At 41.6% G+C, this 13962-nt stretch overlaps 1 protein-coding gene across 2 annotated transcripts in view; it reads left to right on the top strand.

The window, feature by feature from the left end:
- The window catches only part of PLCXD2 (phosphatidylinositol specific phospholipase C X domain containing 2), a 53021-nt gene that overhangs the window by 32508 nt on the left and 6551 nt on the right, over positions 1-13962 (top strand). For both annotated transcript variants that reach the window (XR_001887386.1, XM_017882414.1), the window contains exons 2-3: positions 938-1398; positions 7252-7493. Coding sequence is in view for 1 of the 2 variants with exons in the window: in XM_017882414.1 (XP_017737903.1) it covers positions 938-1398; positions 7252-7493 (703 nt within the window). In the remaining variant the exon portion in view is untranslated. The remainder of the gene's footprint in view (positions 1-937; positions 1399-7251; positions 7494-13962) is intronic.

Genomic DNA, 13962 nt, shown 5'->3' on the forward strand with positions numbered 1-13962 from the left:
AGTTGCAGACTTCTTCAGCATTGGACAGATGGATTATCTAGAAAGAAAATCAACAAAGAAACATCAGACTTAATCCGCACTATAGACCCAACAGGCATAACAGACATTTACAAAACATTTCATCCTATCCCTTTGTTGAGACAGAGGAACAGAATGTGCATTTGGACCATTTAATAGCAGTTTTGGCTCATTAAGGTACGAATTCAAAAAGAGGAACATATCAACTAAACTGTGTCGAGCCCATCAAAATGGTTAGCTGATCTGTCAATAAATCATTCCTACTGACTCCGACTTTTACAATAGTAAAATAATAAATATAATTTTTTATATGTTTTAAAAACATAGAAAGTAAGTTGGGTTTCTTGAAATTCTGCCTTTCCTAGAATTTAAATCACTTTCTCAGCATTGTTGAGATAGACACAGTGTTTTCATATCCTCTGTTTCAATGATGGCATGAATAAAGTGGATATATCACAATGAAGCATTCTTCTATAAGAGACACTTAAGCATTATCTCCAGTTTGTCTCTATTATGAATATTCTTTGGCAGACATCTTTGTTTTCCTGGACGTTAGAGTTTATTTCCTCAGAATAGCTTTCCTGAAATGAAATTACTAGAGCAAATTGTATGAATATTTTAAAGCCCCTATTTTCAGCATATTTCTAAATAGCTTTGCAAAAGGTTATTTATTAATTTATCTTACACCAGCAAAATATATGAAAACTATAGTATTACCCCAGGCTTAACAAGCTGCAGCATTACTTTTCTTTGTGTTTTTTTTTTCCTAGCAAACTTGGCAAATCTTGCTACTATTCATTTGCAGTTTTAGTGTGTGTATTTGGTTCTTAATTTTTTGTTTGTTTGTTTTCTCATCAATTGGCTTATTTTTCCCAGCTCCCATCTCATCTGCTTTCCTCACCTTTATTCCTTTGTACAGGCTCACATGATTCATTCAGCTACTGGGTGGATGAAAAGTCCCCAGTGGGGCCTGACCAAACCCAAGCTATCAAACGCCTCGCCAGGATCTCCTTGGTGAAGAAGCTAATGAAGAAGTGGTCTATGACTCAGAACCTGACATTTCGGGAACAGCTGGAAGCTGGGATCCGCTACTTTGACCTGCGTGTGTCTTCCAAACCAGGGGATGCCGACCAGGAGATCTACTTCATCCATGGGCTTTTTGGCATCAAGGTCTGGGATGGGCTGATGGAAATTGACTCGTTTCTTACACAGCACCCCCAAGAGATTATCTTCCTGGATTTCAACCACTTCTATGCCATGGATGAGACCCATCACAAATGCCTGGTTCTCCGGATCCAGGAGGCCTTTGGAAACAAGCTGTGCCCAGCCTGCAGTGTGGAAAGTTTGACGCTGCAAACTCTGTGGGAGAAGAACTGCCAGGTAGGAGGGAAGGAGAGATAAGCTTCCAAGGACGAGAACTTAACTCTTCCTGCTTTTCCCGAATTGCCATCTGTAAAATCACTCAATCCAGGGCTCTTAGGCTGGAGAGTGGATTGTTTGGAACATTAAACATATGCAAACTAGTTCCTGGGCTCTAGGATAGGTTCAAGGGCTAGGGCTAACCTCTGCCAAATACCTAAGGCTTGTCCAGCAAACTGTTTGCCATCTAATTACTTTTAGTGGCCTGGCGAGAACCAACCAAGGCAAAGTTGTAAAATTGGGCCAGTAGGTCATTCCCGTTCTCTATTTCCTGAGGTCCCTTTTTACCCTTCTAGTTTCCCTCAGGGATAGTCTGTTCCATCTTGCCTTCAACTCAGTGTGAGATAATCCCAGCCAAGGTATTGACTGATTAGGAAAAGTATTAGCTGACTGAAACATAGTGATTCATCTCAGGAGTGTTAATATTATAAAAGTATTTGGGTCTTAGAGGGAGAGAGAGTTAAGGAAGGAAGAGCCTGTTGAAGGGGCTCCAGCCCAGGAGAGCATTCCGTAGTTTGCTTAAGTTGAGAAGAGCCTCCCAACCTAGGACCATGAGGGACATGCTCAGGAAGAGGAATGTGGGCCTCAGATGTAGTCCATTCTGATCCCAAAGGATGACAGTAGGAGAAAAGAGCTTCAGGAAAGTGTTTAATTTACACTCTCTTAAAAAAAAAAAAAAAAAAAAAAGACGTATCTCTCATTCAAAGTTACTCACTTGCTCAGCAGATGCATTAACCAAAACATCTTTAAGAGGCAGATATTTTTTAACTCAAGGAGGAACTTTTGATTAAAAATAGTTTAAAGGTCATTCACTTGAAAATATTTATTAAACACCAGGTATCTGCCAAGTAACCTCTAAGGACTAGGGATAAATTAGTAAATAAAATAGACAAAGATACCTTGCCCTAATGGAGCTATCATTCTGGTGGAGGGAGACAAATCATAGATAATAGAGATAATAAACATACATATATGTGTGTGTATATGTGTCACATATATACATATATGTATATTCTCAGACACACATATATACATATATGTATATTTATTCTCTCTCTCCACACATGTGTGTGTACACACACACACACACACCCCCACACACGTAAAGTGTTAGAAAGTGATAAGAGCTATGGAAAACGAAAAGGTCAAGCATGGTAAGAGGGAACCAGGATTCTGTGGGTTGGAGGATTGGTTGAAATGTTTAAAAGGTTGATCAGGAGCACCTTCATTGAAAAAAATGACATTTGAAGGGGTTAATCACATGCATATTTGGGGGCAGAAGAAGCAGTCAGTGCAGAGGCCCAAATGCAGGAGTGTCCCTGCCATCTTTGAGGAAAAGGAGCATGCGGTGTGGCTGGAGAGCAGGTGACGACAGAGTAGTGAGAGGAGGTCAAAGAGGTGGCTGGTGGTCATATGAGCCTAGAAGGCCCTGTAAAGACCCTTACCTTTACTCACTCTAAGCGAGGAGGGTTCTGGCACAGGATGTTGTGGCCTGATTTAGGTCTTAATCAGATCTCTCAGGTTGCAGTGCTAGGAAGAGGCCAAGGTAGGGAGATCCGGCAGAAGTAAGGAACCCAGTGAGACTGTTAGTGGCAAGTGGTCAGATTTTGCATCTGTCAGAAGATAGAGGCGACAGGGTTTCCTAATGGATGCAATTTGAGGTATGAAAGAACGTGAGGATTCCAGGATGTTTCCCAGGCTTGGCCTGAATAACTGGAAATACCAAGTTGTTTTTGCACACCCAGAGAAGTTCTAAATGTCTTTGACACCATAGAGGCTTCATGAGTTAACTCTTAGTAGCTGCTAAAATCTATCTAAACCAGTTTCTTCACTAAGACTTTTGTAAGTGATATTTTGCTAAATATTTATCACACCTCTATCCCACAAGAGTAAGTTTATATCTGTTCATGTCTAACTTGGAGAGATGTTTTTCCCAGTGGAATTTCTCTTTTACAATATGAGATAATAGTAACAACAACTAATGTTTATTGGACCTTTACAATGAGCTAGGTACATGGATTAACTCATTTGATCTTCTCAGTGACACCATGAGATGGGTACTTGTTATTGTCTCCATTTTACAGATGAGGAAACTGAGGTATGGAGACACTAAGTAACTCGCCCAAGAAAAAAATGGGCAAATTTTAAAATCCTGGTTAGTGAGAACCAGGATTCAGTCACATTCTTTCTGGCTTTCCAGAGTTCCTACAGCTTCTCATGCTCCCTGAGGGGTATTTAGGCACATTGGTGTTTTTCAGAACTGGTGTTGTATATCAGGCTAATGAAATACATGGCTTTTATTAATGAGCTGCTATTATCAGAAGATCTCAGAGAATTAGCAGAATGGGAGAAAGGGATGGAGAGCTTTGGAATTTGGGGATTCTGTAAGGTTAAATTTGAGTACAGATATAATGTTATACACAGCCAGGATTGAGATGGGTTGACATATTGCATACTAAACTGCTTACAAATCTGCAGGAGTAAGGGGTATCTTCAGGAATAAAGAATAGTGCAGGCAGTGAATTTCTAACAGTAGAGTGATGATCTATCATAGTTTTTTAAGCAGTTTTTTAACCGTATTATCCAACTACAAATACTTCTAAAGTTATGAAGGAAAGAGACTGTGATGATATCTCGGAAAAAAAGGAGCGCATCATCAGTTTAAATCCTAAGATCCCCTGTGCTCCCTTCTTTCCCTTGTTATTCCTGCCACATCTCTTCTTAAAAGCGAAACAGGCCGGGCGTGGTGGCTCACGCCTGTAATCCCAACACTTTAGGAGCCCAAGGCGGATCATCTGAGGTCAGGAGTTCAAAAGCAGCCTGGCCAACATGGTGAAACTCCATCTCTTTTTTTTTTTTTTTTTTTTGAGACCGGGAGTCTTGCTCTGCCACCCAGGCTGGAGTGCAGTGGCCAGATCTCAGCTCACTGCAAAGCCTCTGCCTCCCGTGTTTTTTACACCATTCTCCTGCCTCAGCCTCCCGAGTAAGCTGGGACTACAGCGCCCGCCTCGTCGCCGGCTAGTTTTTTTTTTTTTTTTTTTTTTTTTGGTATTTTTAAGTAGAGACATGGGGTTTTCACCGTATTAGCCAGGATGTTCTCGATCCTCCTGACCTCGTGATCCGCCCGTCTGCGGCCTCCCAATGCTGGGATTACAGGCTTGAGCCACCGCGCCCGGCCGTGAAACTCCATCTCTACTAAAAATACAAAAATTAGCTGGGCATGGTGGCATGCGCCTGTAATCCCAGCTACTCAGGAGGCTGACACAAGATAATGGCTTGAACCCAGGAGGCAGATGTTTCAGGGAGCTGAGATCATGCCATTGCACTCCAGCCTGGCCTACCAGAGTGAAACTCCGTCTCAAAAAAAAAAAAAAGCTAAACAAAGAGATTTCAAACAGGGGCACCAGTCGTCCCTGCTACTGCCAGGGCAGAGTTAAACTTTAAATATTCTTCATGTAATGAGCCGCCTCACATGTAACCCCCTGCGTATTTTATTACTACAATTTAGTAGAAAGAAGTATGCTACCCTTCAGTCAAATTTCATTTACTTAACATGCAATTACATCATAGGTATATATTTATTTGTACATTAGTGGCTATGGGTTTTGAGGGTACAATGAGTTGGAAGATTTAATCTACATCTTGGAAGTATTTAGGATCTTAATGAAATGGTAAGAGTACATAACACTAGAGAATACGAAACAACTGATAGACAATTGCACGATAAAAGTGCCTCAAATGTTCTGTACTATATGAAGAAGGTGATTTTGTAATAAATCAGTTGAAAAGTAGAACGTAGCATTAAGTCCGTATCCCAGAGGCTCCAAGTAAAAGAATGACCAAAATAAGAGGAGGTCCGTCAAGGAATCATTCTTGAAGGAAATGAGATTTTTAATCTGAGTCTCGAGAGAAAAACTGAACATGAACCACTGAGCTAGAGGGGAGAGTATTTCAGAGAAAACACAGCAGGCAGAGTTGGGGGCGGGGGGCAGATGCGAAACACAGGCCCTGAGTGAGAGTCACCTGTAGAGTCAGAGTTGGTTTGCAAGGCCAGCCTCCCCCTGTAAATAGAAATTCTCCCTGTAACCCTTAGAGTCAGATTGCTCAAGAAGGCTCTTGGAGAAAGGCATAAAGACCCTTTTGGATAATTTGTGTTTTATGCACTTTTTCCAAGGCAGAGTAAAGAATGGCACAGTCCTCTCGTTCCCTGACATGCGGCCCAGGGGCAGGCAGCAGGCACAGGGCATGTCCAGCAGGTCCTGTCACAGGACCGCACCACCTCCCACCTCTCCCACCGTCCACTGCACAGGATGGCTTTCCTCACAGCCCCCAGCCTTACCACCTGGCCAATTACACTGCTATAAGGAAATCCTCCCCTTCCCCCAGGCAATCTGCTTATCATGAGCCTGTGATTAACCTCATTAACACACTGCGTTTACCACAGACGTCATTAGCAGTCAGACATTACTCAAAACCATTAAAAACAACAAGAACAGCCATTACCCGGTTCAGTGCAACCAGCCTGGTGCACCCTAGCTCTGGGCCTCGGGGAGCAGTTAGTCAGGCACCTTAGTCACGAGCTAAATGCACACTGGAAATGAGGCTGACATCCAGACCTCTTGTTCTTGGGTGCCTGGAGGATTACCCTCTGTGGCCAGCTATCCGGGGATGGCAGTCCAGGACTCGTGAGCATGTGCAGGGCATTCCTCCAGGAAAAGATCACTAGTGCCTGAGACAGGGAAAAATATATTCCTTTAGAAACCTTCACAGCAGAGCTCTGAATTGGGACGATCAAAATAGCAGTTTCCTATCCCACAGCTGCCTCCCAGAAACTAATTAATGCTGTGGATGTAGCTTGCTAATTATTTTCAACATCACCACCATCCTGAGCGGTCTCTGTGGAGACCAGTTGCCTCTGCAAAGTCTCCCCTGACTCAAGTGGCACACTCCCCACTCTCCTGGGAAGGGCAGTTCCAAGCAGAGCCAGCACACACGATCGAAAGTCTGTTTACCCACAAATTAGTTCAATGTTTTTCTTTCAACTCCAAAAGCTGTCAATTTTGTAGTTACAGGAGACATAACTTCTAGACAGCACTTGCTGCTCAGCCTGAGAGTTCTCAGCCTGAGGTCCAAAGCTTCCCTGGGGGATACGAGGGTAGAATTTAAGAAGTCTTTAAATTTGGATGGGAAACAAATATACATTTTCATTTTTACTAAAATTAAACTGAAAGTTAGTATACCCATTGATTATGAGGGCAGGCGGTGACCCACAGCAATCTTAGCCCTGCCTGATATTTATCTCCCTAGATGCATCCATCTCACATTTCGGTTATTGCAAGTATCTGAGATACCACTTATGCTCATCACTAACTCACAGTTACCAGACTTATTAGACTTACAACAAAATATTTCTATTGAATGCATTTATCATGCAGCACATACATTAATTTATTACAGACTTATTTAATATAGTGATTGCTATATTTCCATATCATAGATTTTCTTTGTAATCCTGTATATTTTATGCATTCATTTAAAATGTAATTCTGAGAAGGGGGCCCATGACTTTAGTATACTTCCAAAGGCATTTATGCTAAAAAAAAAAAAAGTTAAGAATTTTTGAGTCAGACATATGGCAAGTACTCTGTAAATCTTTGCTGATTTCCTAAAAATATATATTAATATAAACAGTTCTTGACTTTCCACATATGATTATATTTTCTTGCCTTTTTCCTAGCAATCCATGTAAAATGAAGGAGTTAACGTTCAGCATTTTTATGGATTGCTCTCCTTTTTGTGTTTTGAATATTTCAGGTTCTTATTTTCTACCACTGTCCCTTCTACAAGCAGTACCCCTTCCTGTGGCCAGGAAAGAAGATTCCAGCGCCCTGGGCAAACACCACAAGTGTGCGCAAACTAATCCTCTTCTTGGAGACCACTCTGAGTGAGCGGGCCCCACGGGGCTCCTTCCACGTCTCCCAAGCGATCCTCACCCCCAGAGTGAAGACCATCGCCCGGGGCTTGGTTGGGGGCCTCAAGAACACGCTGGTTCACAGGTAAGAATTTGCTTCCACCCTACAAGGAAAGCTTTTTAAAAAGCATTTATCTTGATCCTGAGTAAATAGCAACAAAGTCATGTAGTCTGAGGATTTAGAAAAACAACAAAACAAGCAAAATCTTTATATTTGAGAAAACCATGCAGTTGAGGTGGATTGTATTAACAAAGGATCTCTAAACACTTTGTTCATAAGTACACGTCATACCATAAATACTGTACTCTCTAAATTTTGCTATAAGGCAAAGCACAGTGAGCCAACACCATGTCTGTTCATTCCTGGCACCTGGCCACATGTGGTCCTGCCTATGCCTCGCAGCTGGCCCAGGCACTCATTTAAGAAGCAGTAAATATAGGCCGCTGTCCTAGGTGCTAAGGATTCAGAGCTGGCCCTTCAAGAATTTGTTCTCCTTTCCTTGGTGACCATGAGTCACTGAAGAAGCAGCTTAGGATGCCCCCCACCATGCCCATGCTGTAGCTTTAAATACTTCCTCAGGGCAGAATTGAGCCTGGCTGTACAATTAGGTAGGAGAAGCTTCAGGAATTTTGTATCAGATGGTGTTCCTTATCCTGGACACCAATGAATGATACATGTTCTCAAGAAAAAGGATGGTTTATTTGTATGCATGTTTGTGTGTGTGTGCACATATATGTGAGTATGTGTATGTGTGTGTCTATGTACCTGTACATGTATATGTATATATGTATATGTATAAAAGGAATGTTATAAATACATTTGGATAACAGGGAATCCCTTGCAATCCAAGCTGAGGAAGCTAATAGGTTTGGGTAGCAAAAGATATTTACAAGAATCAGTCTGGTCCCTGAGTTTCAGGTTGATGAGCAGAGTTCAGATAATGGAAGATTCACCCAAAAACATGTTTCTATTTATTTGGTCCAGAGTTTAGGTAACATGAGTTCAGGTAACAGCAGTTCACCTAGCAGGAGTTTAGATAGCAGGACTGGATTTTTCTTTCTTTGTGAGAGCTCCTGATTATGTCAATTATGGGCAAAACCAGAAAGTCTTTTCCGTGTGGCTCTACTAAGTCTTGACTGAATTCGTTATGCTGAACTTGAAAAAGTGAATTTTATAAACCAGTATTTTATCTCTTTGAAAGATCCCAAATTAGAAGCTTTATTGTTTTAATAATATATGTTCGTGTATCCACACTGTTTTCCTCGTGCCTCTGGTATATTTGTAGATCAACATTATTTATATATTCATTCAACAAACATTGAGTACCTAGGAAGAGCTAGGTACAAAGATTCAAGGTGAATAATATACTGTCTGCTGTCAAGAAACTCACGGTCTAGCAGCAGAAACTGGCATGAAAATTTCTATAAAGCAATGTGAAATACCACTGTAAAGAGTCTGTGCAGAGAGCAATACTAATAAGGGAGAGGGAGTATTTAAAAAACTAAAGATAAGTTATATCTGTACACCATATTCTGATTATCAAATGCCTTTTTGCAGATGATTTCATTTGATTCTTAAGTCAGCCTCTAGGATGGCACATTGTCTACAGCATATTATCATCCCCTCTTTAGATGGGATTCAGGGAGCTTAAGTGACCCCAATCCATACAGCTAGTAAAAGTCAAGAATACCTCTCAGACTCTGGCCTTCTGACTGTTAGACCACTGCCCTTTTCAGTGTTGGACACTGACTTGGATACTGCATATTTTCCTGCTTATTATTTTCTACTCCACAGGTTTGAAGTTGTCTTATTAGTACCTGAATCTGAATCTGGTAATATCTCACAGGTTACAACTGGTAACCCACAATGTCACAAAGCTTTTCATACTGGTACATTCCTAAAACTCTAATCTGGCTGCAAGTGACACATGGCTCTTTCCTTTATGATGAGAGATAATGATGCTGGCATGCGCCCAAAGCCAAGGGATCCTACTATGCCAGAGCCCTTGCACTCCTGGTAGCAGCAAGCCGATGTCCCCAGGCTTGGAAAGATACTTTCTTTGGCATCTCGCCCCCTGCCGGCCGTAAGAATATTACAAGTATGCATCATGCATTCCTAGCCCTGCCTATCAACTGAAGGAGGAAAAAACAGCTCTGGTTGAGTTTGTTCCAAAAGGCCGGTGCAGAGTGTGGCTGTCATTTCCTCTGGGCTGCTGAACAAACATAGGACCTTCCTCTGTGTACCAATACCCAGAGGGTCTGTCCTAACAACTGGTCTCTGGCACTGGTGGTCAGCTGAAACCAAGAAGAAAAAGACAGGGTATGTTTTCTTACAAATGTAGAGGTGGTTTCTCGGCAGGGATTTAACCCCCTAACTCTTCGATAAACTTTGGAGCTAAGATCTTGTTCATTTTGGTTCAACACCATAGGAGGAAGCCAAAGAAATACAGCCATCTGACTTAATTTCCATGGTGGTTTCTTCCAGACTTATAGACACCTGAAATTCAGGTTCATGGCACTCCCACTGAAATCAAATGAAAATGCTTTGCCTCAGCCTGAGGACAGAGCATCCATGAACTCTAGAAGGGAACATGGACTGAAAGCAGAAGGCCTGAGAGTGCAGCCTGACATGCTCCCTGTTCCAGGGTGCATTGTTTTGTGCCCCGTCCCATCCCTGCCATCCCCAAGTTCACATATTGAAGTCCCAACTCCCAGTTACCTCAGAATGTGGCTACCTTTGCAGATGCGGCCTTTAAAGACGTAATTAAGTCAAAGCGAGGATGTTAGGGTGGGCCCTAATCCATTCTAGCTGGTATCTTTAAAAGAAAAGGAAATTTAGACAAAGAGACACCACAGATGTGTGTTCACAGAGGAAAGGCCATGTGAGAATGCAATTAAGAAGGCGGCCGTCTGCAAGCCAAGGACAGAGGCATCAGGAGAAACAAAATCTGATGACACTTTGATCTTGGATGTCCAACTTCTAAAACAAGAGAAAATACATTTCTGTCGTTTAAGCCAACCAGTATGTGTTATTTTGTTATTGTAGCCCTAGCAAACCAATGCAGTCAGTCCCTGAGCAACAGGGTGGCATTGGACAAGTTTTCTGAGGTCTTTGAGCTGTGGTTTTCTCACCAGTTAAACAGGATTAATAATGCCTCATCAGATTGTAGCCTTAACATGAAAATGCCAGCCACAGTGGCTGGCACAAAACAGACATGCCATCCCTATTTGTAAAGACACCCAGGAACACCATGGACCACCCTGGTTCCCAGCTGGGCCCCAAGGTCAAAGGGAAGTTTTTAACCTCCTGCTCTGCCATCCATGGGAACTGTTGCCTCACAGGCCTGTCAGCACTGTCAGGTTCAACCTTTTGCACAGATCCCTTGTCTTGGTAAATACCAAGAGTTGAGAAAATAAAGTAGCTCCTCTTCACAGTGGGTTCTGCATTTCCCCTTCTTTGTACTTAATCCTGATTATTTGATCCTTGCCTTGGAGAAGGTTGACACATGCTACCCGAAGCTGACACAGAGCTCTTTGTCACCGGAAACCACAGGTACATACCTTTCAGCACATTTCTCTGCTCAAGCTCCAGGGATCCTCCAATGTGAGGAGCTCTGGCTGCAGTGGCTGGAGTTGCCCCAAGCCTTCAAGGCTCATTTACCGGTGAGGACCAGCAGAGGGCGCCTGCACCTCATACTTCAACACTGACTCAGGTTTTTAAAATGAAGTCTTGAATCTATCAGGCTCGGTACTACTGTGTCGTTGGTGTGGGTCACTGTGTATCCTTGGTCTATCTTTAAGGAAGTCTGTATTTGCAGCTTCTCATTTCCAAACCACAACATGTTGTCACCTAAGCAGCAGGATGTGACCTCTTTAAGGTGTAGTTTCTTACCCCCAGCCACCAAATATTTCTACCTCACTCTTCCAGTTATGATTCCTTCCCCCTGCTTTTTTTTTTTTTTTTTACCACACTTACCATATCACAGGAACTCTTCTAAACACTTTACATGTATTATTTTGTTTAATTCCCCAAAAATCTGTATGAAGCATTATTATCTCCATTTTACAGAGGGAGAGGCAGAGGGACCACGAACTTCAGTAAGCTAAAGTCATACTGAGATGATTAAGTCTTCAGGAGTCCCCATTCAAAATGGAAGTACCCCTGGGAGGGTGGTCTAGTAAGTAATAATCAGCTATTAATATAAAAATATAGGCTAGGTGCAGTGGCTCACGCCTGTAATCCCAGCACTTTGGGAGGCCGAAGCGGGCGGATCACGAGGTTAGGAGATCGAGACCATACTGGCTAACACAGTGTACCCCGACTCTACTAAAAATATAAAAAATTAGCTGGGTGTGGTGGCGGGCACCTGTGGTCCCAGCTACTTGGGAGGCTGAGGCAGGAGAATGGCGGGAACCCAGGAGGCGGAGCTTGCAGTGAGCCGAGATGCCACCACACTCCAGCCTGGGCGACCGAGCAAGACTCTGTCTCAAAAAAAAAAAGATAGGTAGATTTATGATACGTGTTTTAGCCCATGGCTGATTGTAGAGTCCACTGAGAGAGGGAGGAGACCCAGGACTGATTATAGTTGTTACGGTAAGAGAAAAAGAAAGCGGAGAAGGACAAAATGCTACCAAGGTCTGAACAGGGCTGTCTGGAAAACTGGGAAGTCAAGATATGTGCTGATGAAAGAAGGGCAGGCAGCGTCGAGAGAGAGAAGGAAGAGAGGATGACAGTCAAAGAGAGGGGTACCCGAAGAAGAGAAAGTGGCCAATTAAGATAATTAACTTTGCTTATTCTCATTTTTGACCTAGACCAGATCTTCCTAAAAAATCTCCAATTCCTTAACCAAAACTTGAGCCCTAGTTTTTTCTGTCTTCCTTAAAGCATTCTCAGCCTGATGAGTATGTATTGAGCTGTTTTTACTATGATGTAAACTGTGAGTACACTTTATTGCTTTCTTCTCTATGCTGCCTGTGGTTGTTTACACTTTCTACTAATGCAGAAATGATCACATTGAATTGTCATTATTCATTTATGTCACTAAACAACTGGCTGTTACCTAGGAAGGCTTTGATTAATAAAATGAGACTGAAAGACCATCAGTAAGACAACTGATTAAGTATTGGTCTATTAAGAAGCCACACTTAGTGATCGAATAACTGTATATCCATATGAAAAAAGTAAGCCTTGACCTCCTACTTTATACCATATACAAAAATCAATTTGAGATGGTTCTTAGAGCTAAACCTAAAAGCTAAAAATCATAAAGCTTTTAGAAGAAAACATAGGATATGTGTGTAAATTGAGAGTGAACTGAAGTGGTTCTTAGATCACAGAAGCCATAAAAGAAAAAAATGGACAAATTAGAATCCATAAAATTAAGGAATTTGGCTCATCAAAATATGTCACTGAGAAAACTGACAGACAAGCTATAGACTAGGAGAAAATATTCACAAAATACATCTGACAGAAGACCAGTATCTAGGCTATATAAATAACTTCTACAACTCAACAATTTTTTAAAAGAAAATGAAAAAATGAGTAAAAGAATTGAACAGATAACAGTTTTACTCATAATATCCAAAAAACTGACAATAGCCCAGTGTCCATCCAGCCAGTGAAGGAAAATGGATAAACTAACTGCAGTATATACATACAATGGAATTCTCTACGTTGATTTTAAAAGACAGCGAACCACTGATACATGCAGCAACATGGATGAATTTCAGAACAATTATGCCAAGTGAAAACTCACATGAAATAATATATTTTTCATGGCTTATATGAAGTTTTAAAACAGGCAAATCTAATCTACAGTGGAAAAAAAAATCAGTATAATTGTTGCCTCAGGGAGGATGAGGCAGGCATTGATGAGGAAGGCGCTTGCAGGAACTTTCTGGAGTACCAGTTATGTTCTATACCTTGATATGAGTTTGAATTATGTGTATGTATTTGTCAAAACTTGGCAAGTGTACCATTAAGATTTGTGAATTTTATTGAGTGTAAACTTTATGTTAAAAGAAGAACAAATTAAAAACAGATATTGAACTCCAGTTAATCATATACATGCTGAAGTACTCAGGGAATGTGTATAGATGCTTGCAGTTGGAACATGTCAAAACTACAAGATGGACTGATGGAAGGATAATGACAGATTGATGGATAGATACGTAGTAAGCAAGTATAGTTAATGGTGGGATCTAGGTGGTGGATATATTTGCTGCAAAATTCTTTCAGCGTTGCCATATGTCTGAATATTTTCATGATGAAAAAATTAAAGAACCCATTAAAACTAAGGCTCTTGGTCTTTTTTTTTTTTTTTTTTTTTTTTTTTTTTTTTTTTTTTTTTTTTTTTTGGAGACAGAGTCTCACTCTGTCACCCAAACTGGAGTGCAGATCTTGGCTAACCGCAGCCTCGACCTCCCAGGCTCGGGTGACTCCCCCTCCTCAGAGACAAGGTTTCACCATGTTTCCCAGGCTGATCTCAAACTCCTGGATTCAAGTGATCCACCTGCCTCAGCCTCCCAAAGTGCCAGGATTACAGGCGTGAGCC

The sequence above is a fragment of the Rhinopithecus bieti genome, unplaced genomic scaffold, assembly GCF_001698545.2.
Source record: "Rhinopithecus bieti isolate Rb0 unplaced genomic scaffold, ASM169854v2 scaffold_777, whole genome shotgun sequence".
In the NCBI taxonomy this organism is placed as follows: Eukaryota; Metazoa; Chordata; class Mammalia; order Primates; family Cercopithecidae; genus Rhinopithecus; species Rhinopithecus bieti.